We start from the raw sequence: 25392 nt of genomic DNA, 5'->3' as shown, positions 1-25392 counted from the left end.
ATGACATGATCTTATATAGAGAAAAATTTAAAGAATCCACTGAAATATTATTAGCACTAATAAACAAGTTCAACATGGTTGCAGGATATAAGAATAATGTACAAAATCAATTGTATTTCCATACACTAGCAATGAATGTATTTCCATACACTAGTTCTGTGTTCATGGATTGGGAGACTCGATATTGTTAAGATGGCAACATTCCCAGATTTGATCTACATGCGCAATGCAATTGATGTCAAACTTCCAACTGCCCTTTTTAAAAAAATAGCCAAAACAATCTTGAAAAAGAGAAACAAAGTTGGATGACTTATGCTTTCTCATTTCAAAGCTTACTGCAAGGTGCAGTATTCAAAACAGTGTGGTACTGAAATAAGGCTAGACATATGGATCAGTGAAATAGAATTGCGAGTCCAGAAATAAACCCATATATCTATGGTCAATTGATTTTCCATAAGAACACCAAGGCCATTCAATAGGGAAAGAATAATCTTTTCAACAAATGGTATGGGGATAATTGGATACCTACATGTGGAAAAATAAATTTGGACCTCTACCTCCCATCACACACAAAACTTTAGCTCAAAATGGATCAATAAACTAAATGGAAGAGCTACAACCTTAGAAGGAAACATAGGTGTAAATTTTCATGACCTTAGACTAGGCAACAATTTCTTAGTTATGACAACAAAAGCACAGCAACAAAAGAAAAAAGAGATAAACTGGACTTCATCAAAATTAAAAACGTTTATGCATCAAAGGACACTATCAAGAACATGAAAAGACAACTCAGAATGGGAAAACAATGTTGCAAATCATCCAGAATGATAGTATCCAGAATATATAGGAGAATTTAGTATCCAGAATAAATAGGGAATTCTTATAACACAACAATAAAATGACAAACAATCCAACTGAAAAATAGGCAAAGACTTGAATAGATATTTCTTCAAAGAAGAAATACAAATGGCTGGAGATAAGAGCAAAGGTGTAGAGTATGCACAGTTTCAAATGAGCCCCAGAGTTTTTTTTTTTCTTATTCAAAAAAACCCAGAAGTTCCTTTCCCAGGAGACTTGCGTTAAGGGGCCAGGATTTCTATGGGTTGGGCCTGTGTTATGAGCCATGAAGTCAGAGTAGGCTGAGCATGATGGCTGTCATGCCACAGTGATCCAGTGCTAGGAGGAGGTGGCAGTCCTGGGTCTACACTGCTGGGAGCTTGGTGTGTGATTTGCTGTAGACAAATATTTGGTCCTTTTCAAAGAGGAATCCAGTATCATTCAGCCAAGAAGCTAGGATCTGACAAAGCCCCAACATCAGTCTCTGCTGTGCAATGGTACTTTTTGTTTTATTTTACTTCTTTCTTTCTCTCTCTCTTTTTCTTTTTCTTTCTTTTCTTTCTTTCTTTCTTTCTTTCTTTCTTTCTTTCTTTCTTTCTTTCTTTCTTTCTTTCTTTCTTTCTTTCTTTCTTTCTTTCTTTCTCTCTTTCTTTCTTCTCCTTCCTTCCTTCCTCTTCCTCTTTCTCTTTCTCTCTTTCTTTCTCCTTCCTTCCTTCCTTCCTTCCTTCCTTCCTTCCTTCCTTCCTTCCTTCCTCTTTCTCTCTTTCTCTCTTTCTCTTTCTTTCTCTCTCTCTCTCTCTCTCTTTCTCTCTGTCTTCCTTTCTTCCTTTCTTCCTTATGGAGTCTCTCTGTCACCCAGTCTGGAGTACAGTGATGTGATCTCGGCTCATTGCAACTTCCGCCTCCAGGATTCAAGTGATTCTCCTGCCTCAGCCACCCCAGTAGCTGGAATTACAGGCACACACCACTGCACCCAGCTAAGTTTTGTATTTTAGTGGAGACAGGTTTTTGCCATGTTGGCCAGGCTGGTCTTGAGTGCCTGGCCTCAAGTAATCCACCCGCCTCAGCCTCCCAAAGTGCTGGGATTGCAGGTGCGAGCCACCACACCTGGCTTGACTTATTTTCTTTGCAATCATCTTTTTGTTGTTTTGATCCTTTAACTTTATAAAATATCTATTGGTTTAGGTTGCAGAACAGGTGTGTTTATTTGAATAAATAAATCAACAAATGAATAAATAAACCAGTATAGGCCAAATGGATATGTCATTAATTAGGTTAAACATGGCAGAGCATGAGGTCAGGACCCTGATGGGTTTGGCTGAAATTTTTTGAAATATTAATCTGAGACACATAGCTATGAGTCTACCTGATTAATGACCAATGATCAACTTACGGTGTGGCTTCCTCACTCCACAGGAACCCCCCAGGCAGAAGCAGGGACTATCCACTTCTTATGCTCACTATTCAGCATGAATCAGCATTTTTGACATGAGTATTTCTGTGCAGGTCCCAATTATTTGTTTATAGCCTTGGATATCAGCCTCAGCCTCCCAGTGTCCAAGCCTCCTTTGTTTCTTGTTCACTGTGGGCAGTGGTGTGCCACCTTTCACAATTGCCTCCTTGGTACGTGAAGAACCAGCTTTGATTTATTTCATTCAGTACCTGTCAGGCAAATTTTGCCTGCATGATGTTGATAGAGTGAGCTTTCTTGATGAGTTGCCCATTCATTTTGCCCAGCTAGGCTGATTCTGAGAACTCCAGTTGTGGCAAAATAGAGATTCCTCATAGTCTTGGGCTACCCTGTGCTATAGACCTCAGCTCTGTCTCTAGAGGGAGACAAATGGAAACGCGATGGGAAGTTGCTGCAACAGGAGGCCATCGTAAGTTGATCATTGGTCATTAGTCAGGTAGACTCATAGCTATGTGTCTCAGATTAATATTTCAAAAAATTTCAGCCAAACCCATCAGGGTCCTGACCTCATGCTCTGCCATGTTTAACCTAATTAATGACATATCCATTTGGCCTATACTGGTTTATTTATTCATTTGTTGATTTATTTATTCAAATAAACACACCTGTCCTGCAACCTAAACCAATAGATATTTTATAAAGTTAAAGGATCAAAACAACAAAAAGATGATTGCAAAGAAAATAAGTCAAGCCAGGTGTGGTGGCTCGCACCTGTAATCCTAGCACTTTGGGAGGCTGAGGCAGGTGGATTACTTGAGGCCAGGCACTCACTAGAGAAAAGGAGACCCCCACTTCCTGCCCCACTTCCTGCCACCCATAATTTATTCTGTATTTGTGCAAGGGCAACCCAAGCTATGAAATGTTCTTGAAATCCCTAAGTCCCTCTTTAGAACCTACTGCCTTTGGAAAGTGCAGAAGTCAGAGCTAAATGGACATTCCTTTTGATTGGGTCCTGCCTTATCATCTGGTACTTAAAAGGTTTTGGAAGACCTTTTCAAGGCTTCGAAACACTGTTTTTAAATAAGATTGTTGGTTCTGCCCTCCTGAGCTGGAACCTCCGAAACCCTTCCTCAACATCTTTCTGTACTGACCTCTCGATTAGTTGGGGTCAGAGGAAGTGGCTAGCAGCTGAGCATCAGGCATCTAGAAATGGATTATGTGTCTGGCATGATTTCAACAGGAGGTAGGACGGTCTATTCCAGTTCTGCTTCGTCCTGCTGTGTGACCAGGACAAGTCGGATAAGTTACTTTTCTGGTCTCATTCTCCACACTCACAAAATTCTGTTGATAATCACCCTCATTGGGCTTTTGTGAAATTAAAAGTTAAATTAAAAATTCTATAATGAGTGTTTAGCACATTCTCTCTGTTATTCAGTCAACAGATCTTTTTTGGAAGGTCTGCTATAGGCCAAGTACCATTCCTGTTGCTGGGAATAAAATAGCAAATAGTTACTCCTGGTGCTAAACCTAAATTTAAGCTAGATCATCCCTCCTAAAGGTGGGGACCTATCTTCTGCCTCATTGGTCTCCTGTCCTCCTGAATATTGTGTTTTTGCATTTTTTTAAACATTGTTTAATACTGGTGAAGACTGAATACTGGCAGTGTGCTGGCACAGTTCCAAGCTTTTACATACGCATTTGTTACAATAAACAAGCAGGACTTACAGAGTGTCATCCTAAAGCCACTTTATCTCCGAGTCCCAGTACTTCCTCAGACTCATTCTCTAGGGCCAGCTAGTCCCCTGCCCTGTGATGAAACTCTGGAGCAGACTCACAACTTTTCTAGTTACTCTTAAGTAAGAAAACCCCCCGGTTGCTCTAGTTTCCCTGAATAATGTCAGTACAGTAATTCGTACGTCCAGGCCTATGGGAGGGTCATAACTTCTCAAGTTTATTTAGAGTGAAGGCTGCTTCTCTTCTTTCTCCCACTGCTTGGGCCTTGGGCATGCTGGAAGTCATTGGTGGGCAGGGCCATGACTTCCCACCCTGCTTCAGGCTGCCTTGGGCAGAAACCAACCAACATGCAGTCCAGGTCTGTGTCTTCCTCCTGCACTCCTGCATCGCCTGCCACTGGCCTATAGGAAACACACTCCTGTCTTTTCCCTTAAAAACCCTGGGAATGGCTGGGCGTGGTGGCTCATGTGTGTAATCCCAGCACTTTGGGAGGTTGAGGTGGGCGGGAGTTCGAGACCAGCCTGACCAACATGGTGAAACTCCGTTTCTACTAAAAATACACAAATTAGCTGGGTGTGGTGGCAGGTGCCTGTAATCCCAGCTACTTGAGAGGTTGAGGCAGGAGAATCACCTGAACCCAGGAGGTGGAGGTTGCAGTGAGCTGAGATTGTGCCACTGCACTTCAGCCTGGGTGACAAGAGCGAAACTCCATCTCAAAAAAACATCACCCCCCATCCCCCGCCCCCCAGAGAAAAAAAAATCCCTGGGAACATGGGCATCCCGAACTCAGCAAGCTCTCCCCAGAGTTCTGACCAGACATGGTTTCTTGCCCTTCAAATTTTTCTAGGTGTGGTTCTGATCCCAGTCCTCTGTGTCCAACAGGTTATAGGCTACAGAGACCACTGAGACTCTCAAGTGATCTCTGTGAAGCCCCCCACTCACTTCCCCTAATGGGAGGAGAAAGCAGCCCCTTCCCTACATCTTCCCCAGGAAGGTGAAGAGAAAACATCAATGACTCTTTCTTCAAAATCCTCTACTTTCAATTTTTAAAAAAATACTCTTGATATGGAAAAGGGGCTCAAACCTTTTGTATTTTTGTCTTGGGGATGCAATAGTGGATAATTCTATTTCTTCCTCACATCAACCCTATGAGATAGGTACTCTTATGCCTCTTTAAGAGAGGCCCAGAGAGGTTAAGAAATGTGCCCATGGTCACACAGCTAGTAGGAAGAACCAAGACAGGCCTCGGCAGCCTGACCACAGAGCCTGTGCCCTTAAACTGTATGCCATACCATTATCTGGTCTGGGTTCCCGACGCTTGGATTTCCCATCTGTGCACTTCTAGCCCATCTTTTAAAACCACATACGCTGACATGCTGATTTGTCTTATTGCTTCTGGCAGTTCTGTGTCACCTTGTCAAAGTTTTGACCAGGAATTACTCCAAACACACCACTGATAGCTCTTGAGAAATATGGTTGAAATACATTCAAGAGTTTTATTTTAATTGTCTGGAACACTTGATAAGAATTTTGGAAGCAAAGTCCATGTTCCCACGGTTATTCACAAACACACTCATTAAGTCAGTCAACTCCTCACTCTGGTTTCCTTGGTACTAACTGCAGGCATGTATGCTCTTAATTTGTTCTTTGCATGTCCTCAGCAATCATGCATTCAGTCAGTCCTGAACAATCACACACTCGCCCCAGGCCTTGGGGTTGTCCCCCCAGTTAGTACTTGAGCCCTTTAAAGCAGGAATCTCTCTTTTACTTCCTTGGTCTCCTGTCCTCATGCTCCCAGGTGGCAATATCTGGCCCATGCTGGCCTCTCCTGCTGCATCTTCTACCAGGTTCCTTTTTGCTGCCTTGACAGAGTCCCCATAGACTTTTTAGTTCCTCATTCTTGCCATCTCTCTTCCCTCCCCACTTTCTTCCTCCGAAGGATCTTTCCACAGATTACCATTGGCCAGAACTCTCTTACCTTCTCACTTCATCTGGGCTAATTCCTGCACAATCTTCAGATCCCAATTCAAGGATTACTTCCTCAAGAGGGTCCTCCCTGATTTCTCTAAGGAATTCAGTCCCCTTAATAATAACTTTCCTAGCATTCTCTCTCTTTTGCAATACTTGTCACTCTTGCAACTTTACACATACAATTTTGGGATTCTTGTCTGCCTCCCCCACCAATGGTAAGGTCTGTAGAGGCAGAGGCAATGTTTTTCTTCTCTCTCTCTTTTATTTCTTTCCCTCGTGTTTTTTCAGCTCTGGGTTCCAAAGCAGCTCTGCCATGTACTAGCTGTGTAACCTGGGGCAGGCTGCTGCAGCACACTCTGCTTCAGTTTCCTTATTGTATAATGGGGATAATAACAGAGCCTATCTCAAGGGCTTTTTATGAGAATTAAATAAGATAAACTTTGCAAAGTACTTACAGCAATTCCTGAGGCAATTTTAGGTACTATGCAAGTATTTGTTAAATAAGTATCAGGTTAAAGATACTTGAATAATACATAACAAAGGTGAATTAATACCAACTTCACCGTTAATTTCAGGAGTTCCGGTTCTTCCCTCCTAACCCCCTTGGGGTGATATCAAAACAGGACCTGCTGATAGCCACATCCTCTACAGTATAGCGGGTGTTACAGGGAGGGCCTGGGGACCTTATTAAGGACCTGTCAGATATCCAGCCCTGTTTTATTTCTAGGGCTAGGAATGCTAAAAAGTATGTGTCCAGGGAGGGTGACTCAGGGCATTAGAAGGGATGATCCACTGCTCGAGTTCCCAGACAGAACTTTTCAGACAGAATTTCTGGGAAAAGCAAAACCAGTGGTGGGCACTGAGGATTTCATTTTGCAATATTCTGCCTGCCCCAAAGCCTGGTCTGCTCAGGAGGCAGACACAGCCCCGTGGATTATGGGACATTTCTCAGGATCTTGAGACAATTAATGATGCTACTTTTGACATGCCCGAGGGTGGCTAAAACTGAAACACAGAGCAATTATGCAACTCAGCCAGTCACGTAGCACCAGCAAGGCTGAGCTGGGTCAGATCTCTGGACTCCAGACTTACGTTTAATCTGATGAGATTCACAGCCATGCTGTTATCCCAGCATAGACTTTGTTTAGTCACAGAAGCTGTTAACATAATTTCAGAGATGTGTGTGGCCAGGGACTCCTGGGTCATCTGGTAAAAATGACGTTACCAGGAAATGAAAGTACTCAAAGCTCTAGAGAAAGTATGTGTCAGGATCAAATAGGAAAACAAAATACAAGTTAAAGCAAGAAGACCAGAACAGGCTTATATTAGTCCATTCTCACACCGCTAATAAAGTAATAAAGACATACCCGAGACTGGGTAATTCATAAAAGAAAGAGGTTTCATCGACTCACAGTTCTGTATGGGTGGGAAGGCCTCAGGAAACTTAACAGTCATGGCGGAAGGCGAAGAAGAAGCAGGTACCTTCTTTACAGGGTGACTAGATGGAGTGAGTGCAAGCAAGGGAAATGCCAGATGCTTATAAAACCATCAGATCTCATGAGACTCAGTCACTGAGAGCATCATGGGGGAAACAGCCCCCATGATTCAATTACCTCCACCTGGTCCCACCCTTGACACATTGGGATTACAATTCGAGGTGAGATTTGGGTGGGGACACAGAGCCAAACCATATCAAGGCTGCATATGTAGGCAGAGAAACTGCTGTACTATGAAAAACATAGATATAGGGTAAGAGCATTACTGCTTCACTGATAACTTCTAGAACATGCTGAGGTTGGTGCAGCCTCCAGTACTTAAAATAACATGAATTCAGAAAAAGACAACTTGTAGTTCCACGTTTGTATTTATGTGTATCTAGTTATGTCAGAATTCACATTTATTTTTTTAAAAAAAACTTTATGAAGACTCAAAAGAAGTTGGAAAAATGTCCATCTTTCACTTCCTACTCTTTCTCAGTTTCTTTTTGTTTCCCATTCAGTGAGACAAAAGGTAGTGGAAAAAGAATGGGTTTTGGAGTTGCATAGATCTGGGGTCAAGTACTGACTGTACTGCTAGTGATTTGACGTTGAGCAACTTGCTTTGCCTCTTTGACCTTCAGTTTCCTTATCTATGAAATGGTTGTAATAACACTTGACCTCACAGGACTTAGGTGTAGTTGGTACATGATAGACACTAAGTTAGATTTGAACTGCAGTGTATCTTATACTCACTTAAAATATATGTTTAAAATGGATTTATCAAAACAGAATAATATTGATGCAAGGATAGACAGAGAGATCAAAGGAACAGAATGAAGAGTTAAGAAATAGAACTGCATATATAAGGTTAATTGATTTTCAACAAAGGTTCCAAGATAATTTTAAACAGGAAAAGGAGACTTTTCAAAAAATGATGCTGGAGCAATTGGACATCTGTCTGCAAAACAAAAACAAACAACCCCTCCCAAAAACCCTTGACCCATATCTTACATCGTAGAATAAAATTAACTTGAAATGTATCATAGGTCTAAATGTAAGGCTAAAACCATAAAACTTCTAGAAGAAAGACAGGAGAAAAACCTCATGACTGGGTTAAGCAAATATTTCTTAGGATCCAAACAGCACAACCAAAAACCTTGAAAATAAAATGGACTTCATCAGAATTAGATATGTTTGCTCCTGAAAAGACACTGTTCAGGAAATGGAAATGCTCGTCAAAATTGATTTATTTCTTTAACATTGCTGTCTGCTAAAATTGAGGCCTGGGGTAGATATAATTAATAATTCTTGTGCAGTGCCATCCTCTCCCAACAGAGTGCACTTTCTAGATGTGCCCCCTCCCCCTCATTCTTTATGCCACTATTCACTGCCATCATTCTCACAATCCCTGTCACGAATGAGGGCTGGGAAGAAGATCGAGCTATGTGTTTTGAAGTTGGAATTCCCTTCTCTTAAATTCCATTCCTGGGAGTGACAGACAGGGGAAGGAGCAGTGATAAAAAGTCTGGAGATGGGCACACACATGATAGGAGGCAACCCGAAGCCCTTGGGAGCAACAGGGTACTCCTAAAAATGACAACGAAAAGCAGACACTGAGCATGCGCATTCGGCCAGACATGATGCTTTCTTTGCATCATTTCATTTAAATATTGTATTATACTGTATTGTATTGTATTGTATTCTGTTTCTTTAGAGATAACACTCTGTCACCCAGGTTGGAGTGTAGTGGCATGTTCAGAGCTCATTGCAGCCTTGAATTCCTGGTCTCAAGTGATCCTCCCACCCCAGTCTCCCAAGTAGCTGGGACTACAGGCACTCACCACCAGGCCTAGTTACTAATTTTTGTATTTTTTTAGTAGAGATGGGGTCTCACTGTGTTGCCCCGGATGGTCTCAAACACCTGGGTTCAAGTGATTCATTGGCCTCAGCCTCTTCAAGCACTGGATTACCGAAATAAGTCACTGCACCCAGCCTCATTTAACTCTGGTAGAAATATCCATGCAGGGAGTCCATGGGAATTGGGGCAGCAGGGACTCCAAGCAGGCGGGCTGTTCCTTCCCTGACTCCTGCAATCAGTCCTGCTCTTCCTTTGGCTCTGACTTGCTCTGTCCTTTGGAATTCATTCTAGATGTTTCCCCACGCCCATCTCTTTTCTTGGTTGTATTCCCTTGGGACTATTGGCTCAGGTTTGGGGATTTATTTTGTTTCAAACTTCAGCCTCTGTTTGGCTTCTTGGCACCAGGCTTTGTACTTCTGCTCCTTGAATCTGGTAACCCCTATCCCCACCTCCTCTCTGCCTACTCAAAGCTTCCAGTCTTTGGTGTTGAATAATCTCTGGGTGATGACCAATCTCGTATGTCCTAAGGTACACAATAAACAATACCAGGGTCAACAATCAACAGGCATCTCTTTCTCGTGCCCGTCTTGTTCTAGTGTCCCAGACATTCCAGTGTAGGCTTAGATGTAGATGGAAGTGTTCTAGTGCTTGTGATGGACACCTGTTGAAAAGGCCAAGTCTACCATGGCCAAAGTAGCTATGGAGGGTTTTACGTATTAACACAATGGGGGAGGGTATCTTTACTGGTGTAAGCACAGTTCCACTGTGTGGATGGTCGTGATGCTGGAGTGGTCTATGATTGGTACCTCCAGTGCCAGCTGGTGATTTACGGGCAAGCACAGGTCAATAGTCAAGTGGGAAAAACAGCAGCATTCAGTTAATCTGCCTATTTTTCCTCCAGGTGTCTTCTTAGAATCAGGATCAGATGCCAACCCAGGGGGGTTCCTGGAGAAGCAGCGAAAATTCTAGTGCCTAAGCTATATATATGTTCCAGCAGGTCAGGTGGATGTCGCATGCGTCAGTTTGACTACAGCAGAACCACGAGAGATGTTTCCTTTAGAGTCTGGCTGCAATCCACAGGCCACAGACAACTGGAGGGAGTGGATCCCTCCCAGTTTCCTTCCACTTAGCATGAAAGCCTCAGAGTAAGCAGCCCAGGGAGCAGAGAGACTGACATTAAAGCCTGCAATTCCTCTTCCAATTTTGATCACAGCAGCCATTTAAACACAGGGTCTACCGAGGTTTAAAAAACTTGAACTGTGCTGAGTTGCACTCTGAAATAGTCCTGCTCCTCCCCTGACCTGCCAGAGACAGCAAAGAGATGTGTCAATAGTCTCCGCATGAGGCTTCAGAGGAGCAGCTGTGTATGGCAGGACGGAACAAAACTGGCCCATCGTATCTTTTACCACAACAAGTTCCCACTTCATGCAGACCACTGAAAAGAACCTTGGATCTTTTAAAAAAATAATTATTATAAACATAGGTTTGTGACCTTGATATGGAAGGCAGGTAGAATCTCTGCTTTTAGAGGGCTAAGCTACACCAACCAGCCTTCAGTCTTAGAAGGGCTAAGCTGAAAGGGACTCAAAAGGTCATGTGGTTTATATAATCCTACCTGCAGACGACACCCAGGCACAATGATTTTACAGACAAGGAATGTGAGGTGCGGAAAGGTTAAGGAAGGATTTATCATATTTGCATAAGGAGTGGAAGAACTGAAACCGAAGCCCCAGTTCCTTGACTATAAATCCTGCACTTGCTTCCAACTGTCTTTCATCCAGATTATGGGATTCAGCTGCCTCTGAAAACCTGTAGCCCAATAACGGTTATTCCTAAGAGCTGGATGAAGCATGAGCTAATTTTCAGTGACAGTAGACTTTGGGGTAACGGTTCCAACCCAGCGCATTCCTTTCTCCTCTTTTCACGCATCATCACGGCCACCTGAAAACCCTGGCTGGGCGCTGGGGCGTGAGGAGCAGTTCTCACTTCCCAGTCTTTTTCTCTTTTTCACAGCTGCAAAGTTCAGGGAGTTGAACTGCAGTGCTTTCAGTTCACTGCTCACTCTGCCACGATCAACCTCTGTTGTAAATTTTCCTCCCAGAGCACGTGACGATGCACTTCTTGACTATATATCCCAACTGCAGCGGCTGAGTTGTCAGAGCTCAGAGCCGGACAGAGCAGAAGAACCCTCTTGGACTGGACGATCTGGGAATTCAAAACTTGGGACAAACTGTCAGCCTTGGTAAGTGAGCAAGGCTACACTTTGCTTCAGAAACATTTGAAAGATGGGCATTTTTTGCCAATTAATAGATGAATTTTTAAATTTTCTTTCTGCTTTTCTTTGTTCTAAGGAAACACTGTTTTGAGTTTAAAATAGTTTGATTTTGGAAACACAATGTAAACTCTGTTTCTGCTCTGTTAAAATGTGTTTCCCAATTTTAAAGCTATTATTTACTGATGCTCCTGTCTTACATTGATGTAAAAAGAAAATCAAAGTAATACTGCTCACTACAAACAGGACAGATGTGTACACTAAAAAAAAAAAAGAAAAAAAAGAAAAAAAAAGAGTCCTTCTTACTTTTCCCAGTGAACCCTCCCCGGCCTTCTCTCCCGTGCACTCCAAGCCCTCATAGCTCACTCCTGTCATCTGTTTGGCGAAGCCTCTTAGGCTATTTCTTTCATGCACTTTTAAGCTTTTTTGGTATTGCAGTTCCACAAACTTTGTGCTCCCCCTCCTCCCTGTGCCGGGAACCTGGGGCACAGCTCTAACCTGCAGCTTTTTCCGCAGCCCCTGCTGTGCAGGCAGCCTCAATGCTGAAGATGGAGCCTCTGAACAGCACGCACCCCGGCACCGCAGCCTCCAGCAGCCCCCTGGAGTCCCGTGCGCCCGGCGGCGGCAACGGCAACGGCAACGAGTACTTCTACATTCTGGTTGTCATGTCCTTCTATGGCATTTTCTTGATCGGAATCATGCTGGGCTACATGAAATCCAAGAGGCGAGAGAAGAAGTCCAGCCTCCTGCTGCTGTACAAAGACGAGGAGCGGCTCTGGGGGGAGGCCATGAAGCCGCTGCCCGTAGTGTCAGGCCTGAGGTCGGTGCAGGTGCCCCTGATGCTGAACATGCTGCAGGAGAGCGTGGCGCCCGCGCTGTCCTGCACCCTCTGCTCCATGGAAGGGGACAGCGTGAGCTCCGAGTCCTCCTTCCCGGACGTGCACCTCACTATTCAGGAGGAGGGGGCAGACGATGAGCTGGAGGAGACCTCGGAGACGCCCCTCAACGAAAGCAGTGAAGGGTCCTCGGAGAACATCCATCAGAATTCCTAGCACCCCCGGGACCCCTGCCGGAGGCTCCATCAGCCAGCACCCTTAGAGAGAGGAAAGACAGTTTTCAAGTGTCTGGTTTCACTTTCGCAGTGCGGCTGCCACTTTGAAAAGACCCTCGGCAAGCCCCTAATTTGGGGTGGGGTGGGGGACTAGGCTCAGCCGGAGCCAGCAGCCCCGAGGAGTCCGGGAGGTGCCTGTGGTTTGCACCCACCACTGAAAAAGCCGCGGAGATGTGGAGAGTGTACATTGACTTTGGGGCCTGGGTGTTGGGGTTCTGTTCAGAATTTGGCCGGATGATATGCTTGCCATTTTCTCACTGGATGCCCCGGGTAGCTCCTGCAGGGTCTGCCTCTTCCCAGGGCTGCCAAATGCTTAGGACATGCTGAGGGACTAGTTGTGATTTGCTATTTGCCTAGAGCTTTGTCCTTCTAGATCTGATTGACTGTAAGTATCTCTACTGTGTACCTGTGGCATTTCTTCACAGTGGGTTACAAGCTTCTTTTAGATTAGAGAAGGATTTTTGGTGGAAGAAGGCTGGAGATCTGAACCCAGCTCATTTGCACACTGTAAGAAAAAAAAAAAGTAACTTTTAAACCTGTTAACATTGGCTGGGGTTATAAGAGATGATCTGCTATTTTGACCTTTTGTCTAACTTATGACCTTGAACTCTGACCTGTAGCCATGCAGCATCACATGCTGGCATGATGTTCTTTGGATCAGAAGAGCTTCCCCAGAATCTAACCTGCACTCCGGGTGGTGGTTCAGGGGACTCTTCCTGATCTTTCTAGAAGGGGTAAGTGGGGTTGAACAAGGCCAAGCCGTTAGCTCTGCTGCTGCTCAGTTTCCCAGCCTAGTTTTCTGAGCTGGGAGAGGACATAATGTGGTATTTCGTCACGTAGCTGAGACCTAGAAGGGCATACTCAGGCGGAGATTGCACAAAGCTGGGCTCCAAGTTCTGTGCTTCCTGATCCCGAGCCTTGACACTCATTTGCTGTGTGGTCCTGGGCATGTCATCAAGAAGCTCGCTGTCTGCATGAGGTTCCTGACGATCTCCATCCCCAGGGGGCTGGGAGGATGTCTTTAGATTTTAGGACTCTGTGATAAGTACTCCACAGCCTGGTGTGAGGAAGCTTGGACCAAATGCTTCCCCTTTGGCTGGTTAGTCTGAACAAGGATACGCTGATTTAAAGGAGCAGTTGGAGATTCAGAACACATATAACTGGGGAATTCAGGGCAAGCTACCAACCAGCCCTGCTGTAGTTTTCCCAGGATTGAAGGAAAGAGGCAGACACCACATTCTCCTCTGCAAAGTTCTCTGGAGAATGTGTGATGTTAACACTTCCAGCTAAGAGAAAGCAAAGTCTAAAGGAAAACACACAGGAATGCTTCCAATGTCTCCATGTATTCCTGGGGTCAACAGTTTTGCAGATCCATTAGGCCCTTAAAGACAAGGAGGAAGTAAAAGGTCAAATTTAATTCTATTAAATTTTTTTTTTTTTTTTTTTAAGATAGAGGCTTGCTCTGTTGCCCAGGCTGGAGTGCAGTGACGCGATTTTGGCTCACTGCAACCTCCACCTCCTGGGTTCCAGCGATTCTCCTGCCTCAGCCTCCTGAGTAGCTGGAATTACAGGTACCTGCCACCACGTCTGGCTAATTTTTTATTTTTTAGTAGAGATGGGGTTTCGCCATTTTGGCCAGGCTGGTCTTGAACTCCTGGCCTCAAATGATCCTCCCACTTCGGTCTACCAAAGTTCTGGGATTACAAGTGTGAGCCACCGCACCCAGCCACATTTTTTTTTGTTTTTTTGTTTTTTTAAGAAAAATACTCTTTATGAATTGGAGGCACAGCAATAACTGCTGTTTCCATGGAAGGGTTAACAGTGTAGGAGCTGGTTTATCAGTCCACTTTGACATACAGCTAAAGGAAATTTATGTTTTGGGGGAAAAGGCCCTCCGTTCACTTTAAAATTCAGTGTGGATTTACGCCAAAGGGGGCTGTTTAAGTTGAAAGAAGCCAAGTTAAGTTTGGCCTCTTGCCTGGAATCACTTGAATTCTGAAATTTCACTGCGACGGACATGTGCCTTGTCACATTTTCCATTGCTTAATCCTGAAGTTTGGTGCAAGTCTCTCTGCACCTATTAAAAAGTGATGTATATACTTCCTTCTTATTCTATTGAGTTGTATAGAATTGTCTTTTGTATTTAACACTTTGTAATTTTCACAATATTTTTTAATTTAAATAAATAAACACATTTTTTCCCTCCTGGGAAGTCATGAATTATTTGTTTGATTCTTCAATATAATTCTTAGTTTCCAAGACATCACAGATACATTTCCCAAACCATCTCTGGATTTTGCTCCTCTCCCAAGTCAGTATCTCCTGAGGGCATATCTTATTTCTGTCTGAACCATGGGGTGAATGAGGCTTGGCTTTTCATCCTTTGAAATGCTTTGTAATGAATGGAAAACAAGCTGCAGATGGTCTTACACGGACTTCTCTGTGTAAATATGGCAGCCCTGGAGGCTTTGGACTTTGCATATGCAGTGACAGCGCAATTGCTGCTAAGATGTTGCTCCAAGCTTGTTGCAAGAAAACGTTTGACCTGCGTGTTGGCTTGGCAAATATTATCCACACGTGTGGCCCAGCAGCACCTGCTAATGGGCAAAGAGTTGCTGTATGAACAGCAACACAAACTTACCAACACAGTGAAGCACAAAGCGTGGGGTTGGGGTTGACTCTCCTCCCTCTCCTGGTCTCCTTCAGACTGGGACTGATTCCAGCACCTCCCACTCCGTCTGTCTGTATCTCTTGCCCACAGGCTGAGGCCGTGGCCAGCCTGCGGCAGCCTCTTCTTCATCATTTTATTGGCATGACCTGTTTTTGAATCCAGCAAATGGTAGGAAGCATCCTTACTTTTATGTTTCTCTGTTTCCTGTGAGATTGACTTTTCTGTTTCGAGTAAAGGTTTCCATTCAGTTCACTAGTAACTGTCTACCTAAAGAATTTACCTGGTAACAGTACAGTGGAGCCTGGATCCTTCCCATACCATATCGAGGGCCCTGATCCAGTTGGTACTTTGATGATGTAAGACGAGAAGATTATTTTAAAAGACAAGAGAGCCTTTCCATTTATCCCAGTTTAATGTCATTCTTCATAAGGAAATGGTTAAGAATTTTTTTATTTTTTTTTAAGCCATGGGCGGAAGGAGAGGGAATTCTAAACTCTAATTGTCCTAAAAATATGCAGAGTACACTTTGTCGTTTTAATGGGATATTTGTTTTCTTTAAAAGAAAGAAAAAAAAAGAACTTCTAAGCAGAACCTTAGGCCCAAGGGGTTTAGTCTGTGTGGATTTACTCATGCATGTGAAAAACTGAGAAGAGAATTTGGCTCTGTTCACCTAAGATATTAAAAACATATTTTGAAAGCACTTAAATGTTAGGGATGAGGTAAATAGATCATCCTGCCTGCTCCACACTGTTCTAATTACACCTTTGTACGTCAGAGTCAGGCAGGGATGTTACACAGTAAAAGATTTCTTTCACGGGTAAAATCATGGGATCAAATCTACCGGGAAAGGCTGAAGTCAAGCCAAGGAATGAATGCTCTTGGTTCATGATTCTGGTTGGAAAGTGGAAGCCCTGGTGCCTTTCAGAGCTGCGACTGGAGGGTTTCATGGTCAGACATGCACTTCTAGGGCTCAGCTAAACAAGGGTAATTTATCATCCTGTAAAATGCTGCTCTTACCATAGACATTGTGGAACAAACAGAACATGGAGCTTAAAATGTAACTTAAGCTCCAGCTTCAGGCAGAGCATACCTTTGCCTCATGCCCTTAGAGTCTGCACACTGTGCTGAAGAAAATCACAGGACGTATCATGGGTCATGCGACCAGAGGCAGAGTCTAGGGCTGGAGGGAGACCTGTCAGCCAGTTGGCCGGGATGGTGGCTCAGGCTGCGTCTGAAACGCAGGGAGGTAGGAAGTAAATAGTGGTCAGTGGAGCTTCAGCCTTGTTACGTCTGGCTTTCTAGCCTAACTCTGCTACCATGTTGCTTGTAGCTCTGGGGAAGCTGCCTAACCTTTCTGAGCTCTCTCTTTCAACATGAGACAGCATGCTGGCTTTTCTCTTTGGAGTTTTTCAAAAGAACGGTGGAACGTCCTGAGAAATACTCAAAGAAAAGCAGATTCAGGCTTCTACTTTAAAAATGTGTCCTGGGCATGCATCTGCAAATAAAGTCCCAAAACATCCTCTTCTATGGACGCTTTCCTCAGGAGACTGCAGTGTGCTCAGAAAAAGTGCACGCTTTGCCAAAGGAGAAGGGTCACAAGAGGGAAAAACCACTGTTAAATTCAGCCTTCCCCCATTTCTGAAATGTTTCCTCCCACACAGGAAGGAAGAGTTTGAGATGTGTGCCGTTACCATGGAGATAACCAGCTAAGGTCACTCAATGGAAGGAGTCTATGGCCCACTAGCATGGATCATTAGGGCCAGTCTCGGAAGCTGAGGTTTGGTCCTCGGCTCAGAAGATGAGCTTTGAGTCCACGGCAGCCTCTATTCATGGGTAGGGGAGGGGGTGCAGGGACACCGCTGTTCTCCTTTTGTCTTGCCCAAGCCTGTCCTCTCTTCACGCGTCCCCCTTGCATCATTTGCAATCCTTTCCTTGCACTTGCCCTGTCGCATTCAACGCAGGGCTAAGCTCTTGTTCTGCTGTTCCTATGAATTTATTTTCCTGCCTTGAATTCTCTTGCTAAGAAACGTGATTGAAAAATCCTTCACATCAATAACTATACCTCTTTCCTGTTTTTAATAGTTTTCCTTTGCCTGTCCTCTCTTTATCTAGCCTCTCTCCCTTTCTTCCTCTCTTTCATCCTACCATTACCCAAAAGGAACAAAAAGGATAGTAACCACAGTGCATGATACTTATTCAGCACTTTTTACATGCACACACACCTTTGCAACCCTGTGCTTTGAGCTTCTCCTTTGTTCTAGGCACTTCTCTAGGTGCTAGGGAAAATGTAACACCTCTCTGGGGATGGTATATTTTTCCCAGCACTTTATGGAGTAGCATTATATATATACACACATATATATGTGTGTGTGTGTGTGCGCGCGTGTGTGTGTATATACACACACACGTATATATACACACACATATATATATATTTTTTGCTCCATGACAGACACTTTCCCTTTGATTATCTGATTTAATCTTCCCAAGGAAACTGTGAGATAGATCTACAATACTCTTAATCCAGGTAAGAAAGTTGAGGCTCCTCAAGGATTTGAGGTGAAGATGGGAGGAGGGTGAGGGATAAAAGACTACAAATAAGGTGCAGTGTCTACTGCTAGGGTGACGAGTGCACCAAAATCTCACAAATCACCACTAAAGAACTTACTCATGTAACCAAACACCACCTGTTCTCCAATAACGTATGGAAAAATAAGAAAATAATAAATAATAAAATAAAATAAAATAGGAGTGATTAAGAAAAAGAAAGTTAAGGCTCAACGAAGTCAATTGCCAGTCAGTGAAATAAAAGATCAGGATTCAAATGCAGGTCTTCTGAGATAAAATCTGGCATTCTTTTAATCACTAGGAAGCTGACAGCATGGGGACACAGAATCTAGTCCCATCTCAGACATTAGGCAGCTCTGTGACATTGCAAATGTTGCTCAACTTTTCTGGTACATTTCCCCAAATAGAGGTAGTAATATCTTCTCTACTGTCTTCAAAACATTGTCAGAACTGCTTATAAAGCAGCTGTAAAAATTATAAGTATCTGTGTTTGATAGAGGCTGTGTCTAGACATTACCAGTATTCACCAATATTCAATTCTCCTCCTCTTCTGAGAACATGGAAGGTTCCACTTCTTAACCCCTCTCCCACTCCTCCTCTCTTATCGACAGGGGCTGGGCAGGGCCATGTGATTCATTCTCTGTAAACAGAGTACAAGTGATATATGTCACCTCTGAGTTGAGTCAGTGAAAAGTCCACACAGGATTCCCGAGTCACTCTCTTCACCTGCATGTCACCGAAGAGAACATGTGTTCCAGAAGGTATAGGTAATGGGTGGAGCCTGTGTCAGCCTGGAACAGTGAGTTACTGCATGAAAAGCAATGGCTCTGGATGGGTGCCCAAACCTGCAGCTGGCTTTGCATGAAACAATAATAAATCTAGATTACAGTGAAAAGTGGAAAAATTGGGTTTTTTGTTACTTCAGCAAAATCTCACCCAGCAGAATAATCCAGGATATGACCATATTTAAGAGACGCTAAATGTTGGAAGACACCTTCTGGATCATCTAACCTGACCTCTCTGTTTAGTGACAAGGAAATTAAAACTCACGCAGTTAAGTGATTTGATCAAAGTCATAGAGGGAGGCCAGGTGTGATGGCTTACTGCTGTAATCCCAGCACTTTGGGAGGCCAAGGTGGGTGAATCATCTGAGGTCAGAGGTTCGAGACCAGCCTGGCCAATGTGGTGAAACCCCATCTCTACTAAAAATACAAAAATTAGCCGAGTGTGGCAGTGGGCACCTGTAATCCCAGCTACTCAGGAGGCTGAGGCGGGAGAATCACTTGAACCTGGGAGGCAGAGGTTGCAGTGAGCCAGGATCACGTCATTGTACCCCAGCCTGGGCAACAAGAGCAAAACTCAGGTCTCCCCATGGTCCTACCATGGGGATTTACACCCTGTGGTGGACATGGCCATGGAGGCCTCTTCCAAGTCTTGGTGAAGACAAAAGACCCAGACAATCTTTTCCCTTGAGCCGTCCCGAGTTGCACTGAGTCATTGGTGCTGCCTCTATTTATCAATCCTGTGAACCTTGCTGGCAATTGGCTTCTCTTTTTCCTGGTCAAACCCTGGCACTTACTGCGCTTTGTGGTGGGTTGGATCTGAGCAGGCAAGAGTAAACACATTTGCCCAAAGCAGTGCAAGGTGACATCACTGGAAACTTTAATAAAGGGGAAGAAGTTATAAATAGGAGGAGGGAAATTGTCAAACAGGGTTGAACGCAATTGCTCTGTATGAAGTGTACTGGCTTTTGGCTTTTGAGTTTGTTTTTGATTTTTGCATACATTTCTGCTCAGCTCCAGCACCCGAGTGGTTCACATGCAACCCTCCTTCCCCAGTGCAGAGAGCACCCAGGACTGATGACCCCTGAAGGCAAACGCTGGAGGTTCAGCTCTAGATTGAGGTTTCAGGTAATGCAGAAACCAACGGGCACATCACCAATCATTATTTTTATAAGCTTAGCCTTGATATGGAAGGAATAATTTCTCCCTCATTTCTATCTTCGTTTTCCATTCAGTACTTCTGCCAGGACATGTTGCCTGAATAGAGATTCTGTTTGTTTCTCAAAATCTTCTTTTTAATTCTCCTCTCCCATTGTCCTCAAGCATTGATTACAGCAGAAGTTATGCTGTCTTTCCCATAGGATTATAAACTTCTTGAGACTGAGAATCTTATAGTATTATTTTATGTCTAAGTATCTAGTTTGAGCTGGCATTCTGCAGAGGTCTCTCTCATTATGTTGTTTTCTTCTTATTTCACATTTTCTCTTTGGGTGATCTCATCCACCCTCAAACCTTCAACTATTAAGTAAATAATTATAACAAATGACCATCTAGTGTTTACTATGTGCCAGGCACTGTTCTCATGACATTTAACTCTCATTACAAGCTAAGAGATAGGGATTTTTTATTTATTGTTTTCTTCTTTTCTGAGATGGAGTCTTGCTCTGTCTCACAGGCTGGAGTGCAGTGGCATGATCTCGGCTCACTGCAACCTCTGCCTCCCGGGTTCAAACAATTCTCCTGCCCCAGTCTCCCGAGTTACAGGCACATGCGACCACACCTGGCTAATATTTGTATTTTTAGTAGAGATGGGGTTTCATCATGTTGACCAGGCTGGTCTCGAACTCCTGACCTCAACTGATCCACCCGCCTTGTCTTCCCAAAGTGCTGGGATTACAGGTGTGAGCTACTGTGCCTGGCCGTAATAAGGATTTTAAAGCCAGTTTTAGAGGTAAAGAAATGGAAGTATAGAGAGGTTAAGAACATTGACCTGGTTATACAGCTATTTAGCAGCAGAATTGGGATTTGAACCTGGCAATTTGGCTCCAGAGTTAATGCACCTACCTGCCTGCTGTGCTGCCTCTCCGTCTCCAGATCCTAGTCATTCAGCTGTAGCCTGGACTTCTCTCACGAGCACCAATGCCTCTGGCTGTATCCACCTATGTCTAATAAATACCGCACATTCCTGATGTCAAAATTCAAACTACCATCTTCCCCCCAAAAACCTGTCCCTCAACTTACATTTCCCATAATCCATTAGTGATCAAACATGGGTCCAAACATGGGTCAAACTCAAGCTTCCCTCCCTTACCTTAGGTCACCAGGACCTCCCTGAAATCTCTTTCCATTCACGAGGTCATTGTTTACCCAAAAAAGTACTTCGTTTAAAAAAACAAGGCCAGGAATAGGAACAGCTCCAGTCTCCAACTCCCAGCGTGAGCGACACAGAAGACCGGTGATTTCTGCATTTTCAACTGAGGTACTGGGTTCATCTCACTGGGGAGTGCCGGACGATCGGTGCTGGTCAGCTGCTGCAGCCCGACCAGCGAGAGCTGAAGCAGGGCGAGGCATTGCCTCACCTGGGAAGCGCAAGGGGGAAGGGAATCCCTTTTCCTAGCCAGGGGAACTGAGACACACAACACCTGGAAAATCGGGTAACTCCCACCCCAATACTGCGCTTTAAGCAAACAGGCACACCAGGAGATCATATCCCACACCTGGCCGGGAGGGTCCCACACCCACGGAGCCTCCCTCATTGCTAGCACAGCAGTCTGTGATCTACCGGCAAGGCAGCAGCGAGGCTGGGGGAGGGGCGCCCGCCATTGCTGAGGCTTAAGTAGGTAAACAAAGCTGCTGGGAAGCTCGAACTGGGTGGAGCTCACAGCAGCTCAAGGAAACCTGCCTGTCTCTGTAGACTCTACCTCTGGGGACAGGGCAATAACAAACACAGCCGAAACCTCTGCAGACGCAAACGACTCTGTCTGACAGCTTTGAAGACAGCAGTGGATCTCCCAACACGGAGGTTGAGATCTGAGAAGGGACAGACTCCCTGCTCAAGTGGGTCCCTGACCCCTGAGTAGCCTAAGTGGGAGACATCCCCCACTAGGGGCAGTCTGACACCCCACACCTCACAGCGTGGAGTACGCCCCTGAGAGGAAGCTTCCAAAGCAAGAATCAGACAGGTACACTCGCTGTTCAGAAATATTCTATCTTCTGCTGCCTCTGCTGCTGATACCCAGGCAAACAGGGTCTGGAGTGGACCTCAAGCAATCTCCAACAGACCTACAGCTGAGGGTCCTGACTGTTAGAAGGAAAACTATCAAACAGGAAGGACACCTACACCAAAACCCCATCAGTACATCACCATCATCAAAGACCAGAGGCAGATAAAACCACAAAGATGGGGAAAAAGCAGGGCAGAAAAGCTGGAAATTCAAAAAATAAGAGCGCATCTCCCCCGGCAAAGGAGCGCAGCTCATCGCCAGCAACGGATCAAAGCTGGACGGAGAATGACTTTGACGAGATGAGAGAAGAAGGCTTCAGTCCATCAAATTTCTCAGAGCTAAAGGAGGAATTACGTACCCAGCGCAAAGAAACGAAAAATCTTGAAAAAAAAGTGGAAGAATTGATGGCTAGAGTAATTAATGCAGAGAAGGTCATAAACGAAATGAAAGAGATGAAAACCATGACACGAGAAATACGTGACAAATGCACAAGCTTCAGTAACCGACTCGATCAACTGGAAGAAAGAGTATCTGCGATTGAGGATCAAATGAATGAAATGAAGCGAGAAGAGAAACCAAAAGAAAAAAGAACAAAAAGAAATGAACAAAGCCTGCAAGAAGTATGGGATTATGTAAAAAGACCAAATCTACGTCTGATTGGGGTGCCTGAAAGTGAGGGGGAAAATGGAACCAAGTTGGAAAACACTCTTCAGGATATCATCCAGGAGAACTTCCCCAACCTAGTAGGGCAGGCCAACATTCAAATTCAGGAAATACAGAGAACGCCACAAAGATACTCCTCGAGAAGAGCAACTCCAAGACACATAATTGCCAGATTCACCAAAGTTGAAATGAAGGAAAAAATCTTAAGGGCAGCCAGAGAGAAAGGTCGGGTTACCCACAAAGGGAAGCCCATCAACTAACAGCAGATCTCTCGGCAGAAACTCTCCAAGCCAGAAGAGAGTGGGGGCCAATATTCAACATTCTTAAAGAAAAGAATTTTCAACCCAGAATTTCATATCCAGCCAAACTAAGTTTCATAAGTGAAGGAGAAATAAAATCCTTTACAGATAAGCAAATGCTTAGAGATTTTGTCACCACTAGGCCTGCCTTACAAGACACCCTGAAGGAAGCACTAAACATGGAAAGGAACAACCGGTACCAGCCATTGCAAAAACATGCCAAAATGTAAAGACCATCGAGGCTAGGAAGAAACTGCATCAACTAACGAGCAAAATAACCAGTTAATATCATAATGGCAGGATCAAGTTCACACATAACAATCTTAACCTTAAATGTAAATGGACTAAATGCTCCAATTAAAAGACACAGACTGGCAAACTGGATAAAGAGTCAAGACCCATCAGTCTGCTGTATTCAGGAGACCCATCTCACACGCAGAGACATACATAGGCTCAAAATAAAGGGATGGAGGAAGATTTACCAAGCAAATGGAGAACAAAAAAAAAAGGGGGGGTTGCAATACTAGTCTCTGATAAAACAGACTTTAAACCATCAAAGATCAAAAGAGACAAAGAAGGCCATTACATAATGGTAAAGGGATCAATTCAACAGGAAGAGCTAACTATCCTAAATATGTATGCACCCAATACAGGAGCACCCAGATTCATAAAGCAAGTCCTTAGAGACTTACAAAGAGACTTAGACTCCCATACAATAATAATGGGAGACTTCAACACTCCACTGTCAACATTAGACAGATCAACGAGACAGAAAGTTAACAAGGATATCCAGAAATTGAACTCATCTCTGCAGCAAGCAGACCTAATAGACATCTATAGAACTCTCCACCCCAAATCAACAGAATATACATTCTTCTCAGCACCACATCGTACTTACTCCAAAATCGACCACGTAATTGGAAGTAAAGCACTCCTCAGCAAATGTACAAGAACAGAAATTATAACAAACTGTCTCTCAGACCACAGTGCAATCAAACTAGAACTCAGGACTAAGAAACTCAATCAAAACCGCTCAACTACATGGAAACTGAACAACCTGCTCCTGAATGACTACTGGGTACATAACAAAATGAAGGCAGAAATAAAGATGTTCTTTGAAACCAATGAGAACAAAGATACAACATACCAGAATCTCTGGGACACATTTAAAGCAGTGTGTAGAGGGAAATTTATAGCACTAAATGCCCACAAGAGAAAGCAGGAAAGATCTAAAATTGACACTCTAACATCACAATTAAAAGAACTAGAGAAGCAAGAGCAAACACATTCGAAAGCTAGCAGAAGGCTAGAAATAACTAAGATCAGAGCAGAACTGAAGGAGATAGAGACACAAAAAACTCTCCAAAAAATCAATGAATCCAGGAGTTGGTTTTTTGAAAAGATCAACAAAATTGACAGACCACTAGCAAGACTAATAAAGAAGAAAAGAGAGAAGAATCAATCGACGCAATTAAAAATGATAAAGGGGATACACCACCGACCCCACAGAAATACAAACTACCATCAGAGAATACTATAAACACCTCTACGCAAATAAACTGGAAAATCTAGAAGAAATGGATAATTTCCTGGACACTTACACTCTTCCAAGACTAAACCAGGAAGAAGTTGAATCCCTGAATAGACCAATAGCAGGCTCTGAAATTGAGGCAATAATTAATAGCCTACCAACCAAAAAAAGTCCAGGACCAGATGGATTCACAGCTGAATTCTACCAGAGGTACAAGGAGGAGTTGGTACCATTCCTTCTGAAACTATTCCAATCAATAGAAAAAGAGGGAATCCTCCCTAACTCATTTTATGAGGCCAACATCATCCTGATACCAAAGCCTGGCAGAGACACAACAAAAAAAGAGAATTTTAGACCAATATCCCTGATGAACATCGATGCAAAAATCCTCAATAAAATACTGGCAAACCAGATTCAGCAACACATCAAAAAGCTTATCTACCATGATCAAGTGGGCTTCATCCCTGGGATGCAAGGCTGGTTCAACATTCGCAAATCAATAAACATAATCCAGCATCTAAACAGAACCAAAGACAAGAACCACATGATTATCTCAATAGATGCAGAAAAGGCTTTTGACAAAATTCAACAGCCCTTCATGCTAAAAACACTCAATAAATTCGGTATTGATGGAACGTACCTCAAAATAATAAGAGCTATTTATGACACACCCACAGCCAATATCATACTGAATGGGCAAAAACTGGAAAAATTCCCTTTGAAAACTGGCACAAGACAGGGATGCCCTCTCTCACCACTCCTATTCAACAGTGTTGGAAGTTCTGGCTAGGGCAATTAGGCAAGAGAAAGAAATCAAGGGTATTCAGTTAGGAAAAGAAGAAGTCAAACTGTCCCTGTTTGCAGATGACATGATTGTATATTTAGAAAACCCCATTGTCATCTCAGCCCAAAATCTCCTTAAGCTGATAAGCAACTTCAGCAAAGTCTCAGGATACAAAATTAATGTGCAAAAATCACAAGC

The 25392-nt window shown here is 43.8% G+C and overlaps 2 protein-coding genes across 2 annotated transcripts in view; one reads left to right on the top strand and one right to left on the bottom strand.

Annotated features, from left to right (window-relative positions):
- Positions 1–25392, bottom strand: part of FARSB (phenylalanyl-tRNA synthetase subunit beta) — an 896824-nt gene that overhangs the window by 466793 nt on the left and 404639 nt on the right. The window lies entirely within an intron of this gene.
- KCNE4 (potassium voltage-gated channel subfamily E regulatory subunit 4) lies at positions 11030–14892 on the top strand. Its single transcript, XM_050752084.1, has 2 exons — positions 11030–11531; positions 12078–14892. The coding sequence occupies exon 2, from the start codon at positions 12101–12103 to the stop codon at positions 12611–12613; it is 513 nt and encodes a 170-aa protein (XP_050608041.1). The 5' UTR covers positions 11030–11531; positions 12078–12100; the 3' UTR covers positions 12614–14892.

The sequence above is a fragment of the Macaca thibetana genome, chromosome 12 (genome assembly GCF_024542745.1).
Source record: "Macaca thibetana thibetana isolate TM-01 chromosome 12, ASM2454274v1, whole genome shotgun sequence".
In the NCBI taxonomy this organism is placed as follows: domain Eukaryota; kingdom Metazoa; phylum Chordata; class Mammalia; order Primates; family Cercopithecidae; genus Macaca; species Macaca thibetana.
The sequence above is the reverse complement of the archived record's forward strand: the minus strand, read 5'-3'. Positions and strand labels throughout refer to the sequence as shown.

Excerpts from the sequence above, each read along its gene's own strand:
- KCNE4 (XM_050752084.1), top strand. The coding sequence starts at position 12,101 with ATGCTGAAGATGGAGCCTCTGAACAGCACGCACCCCGGCACCGCAGCC.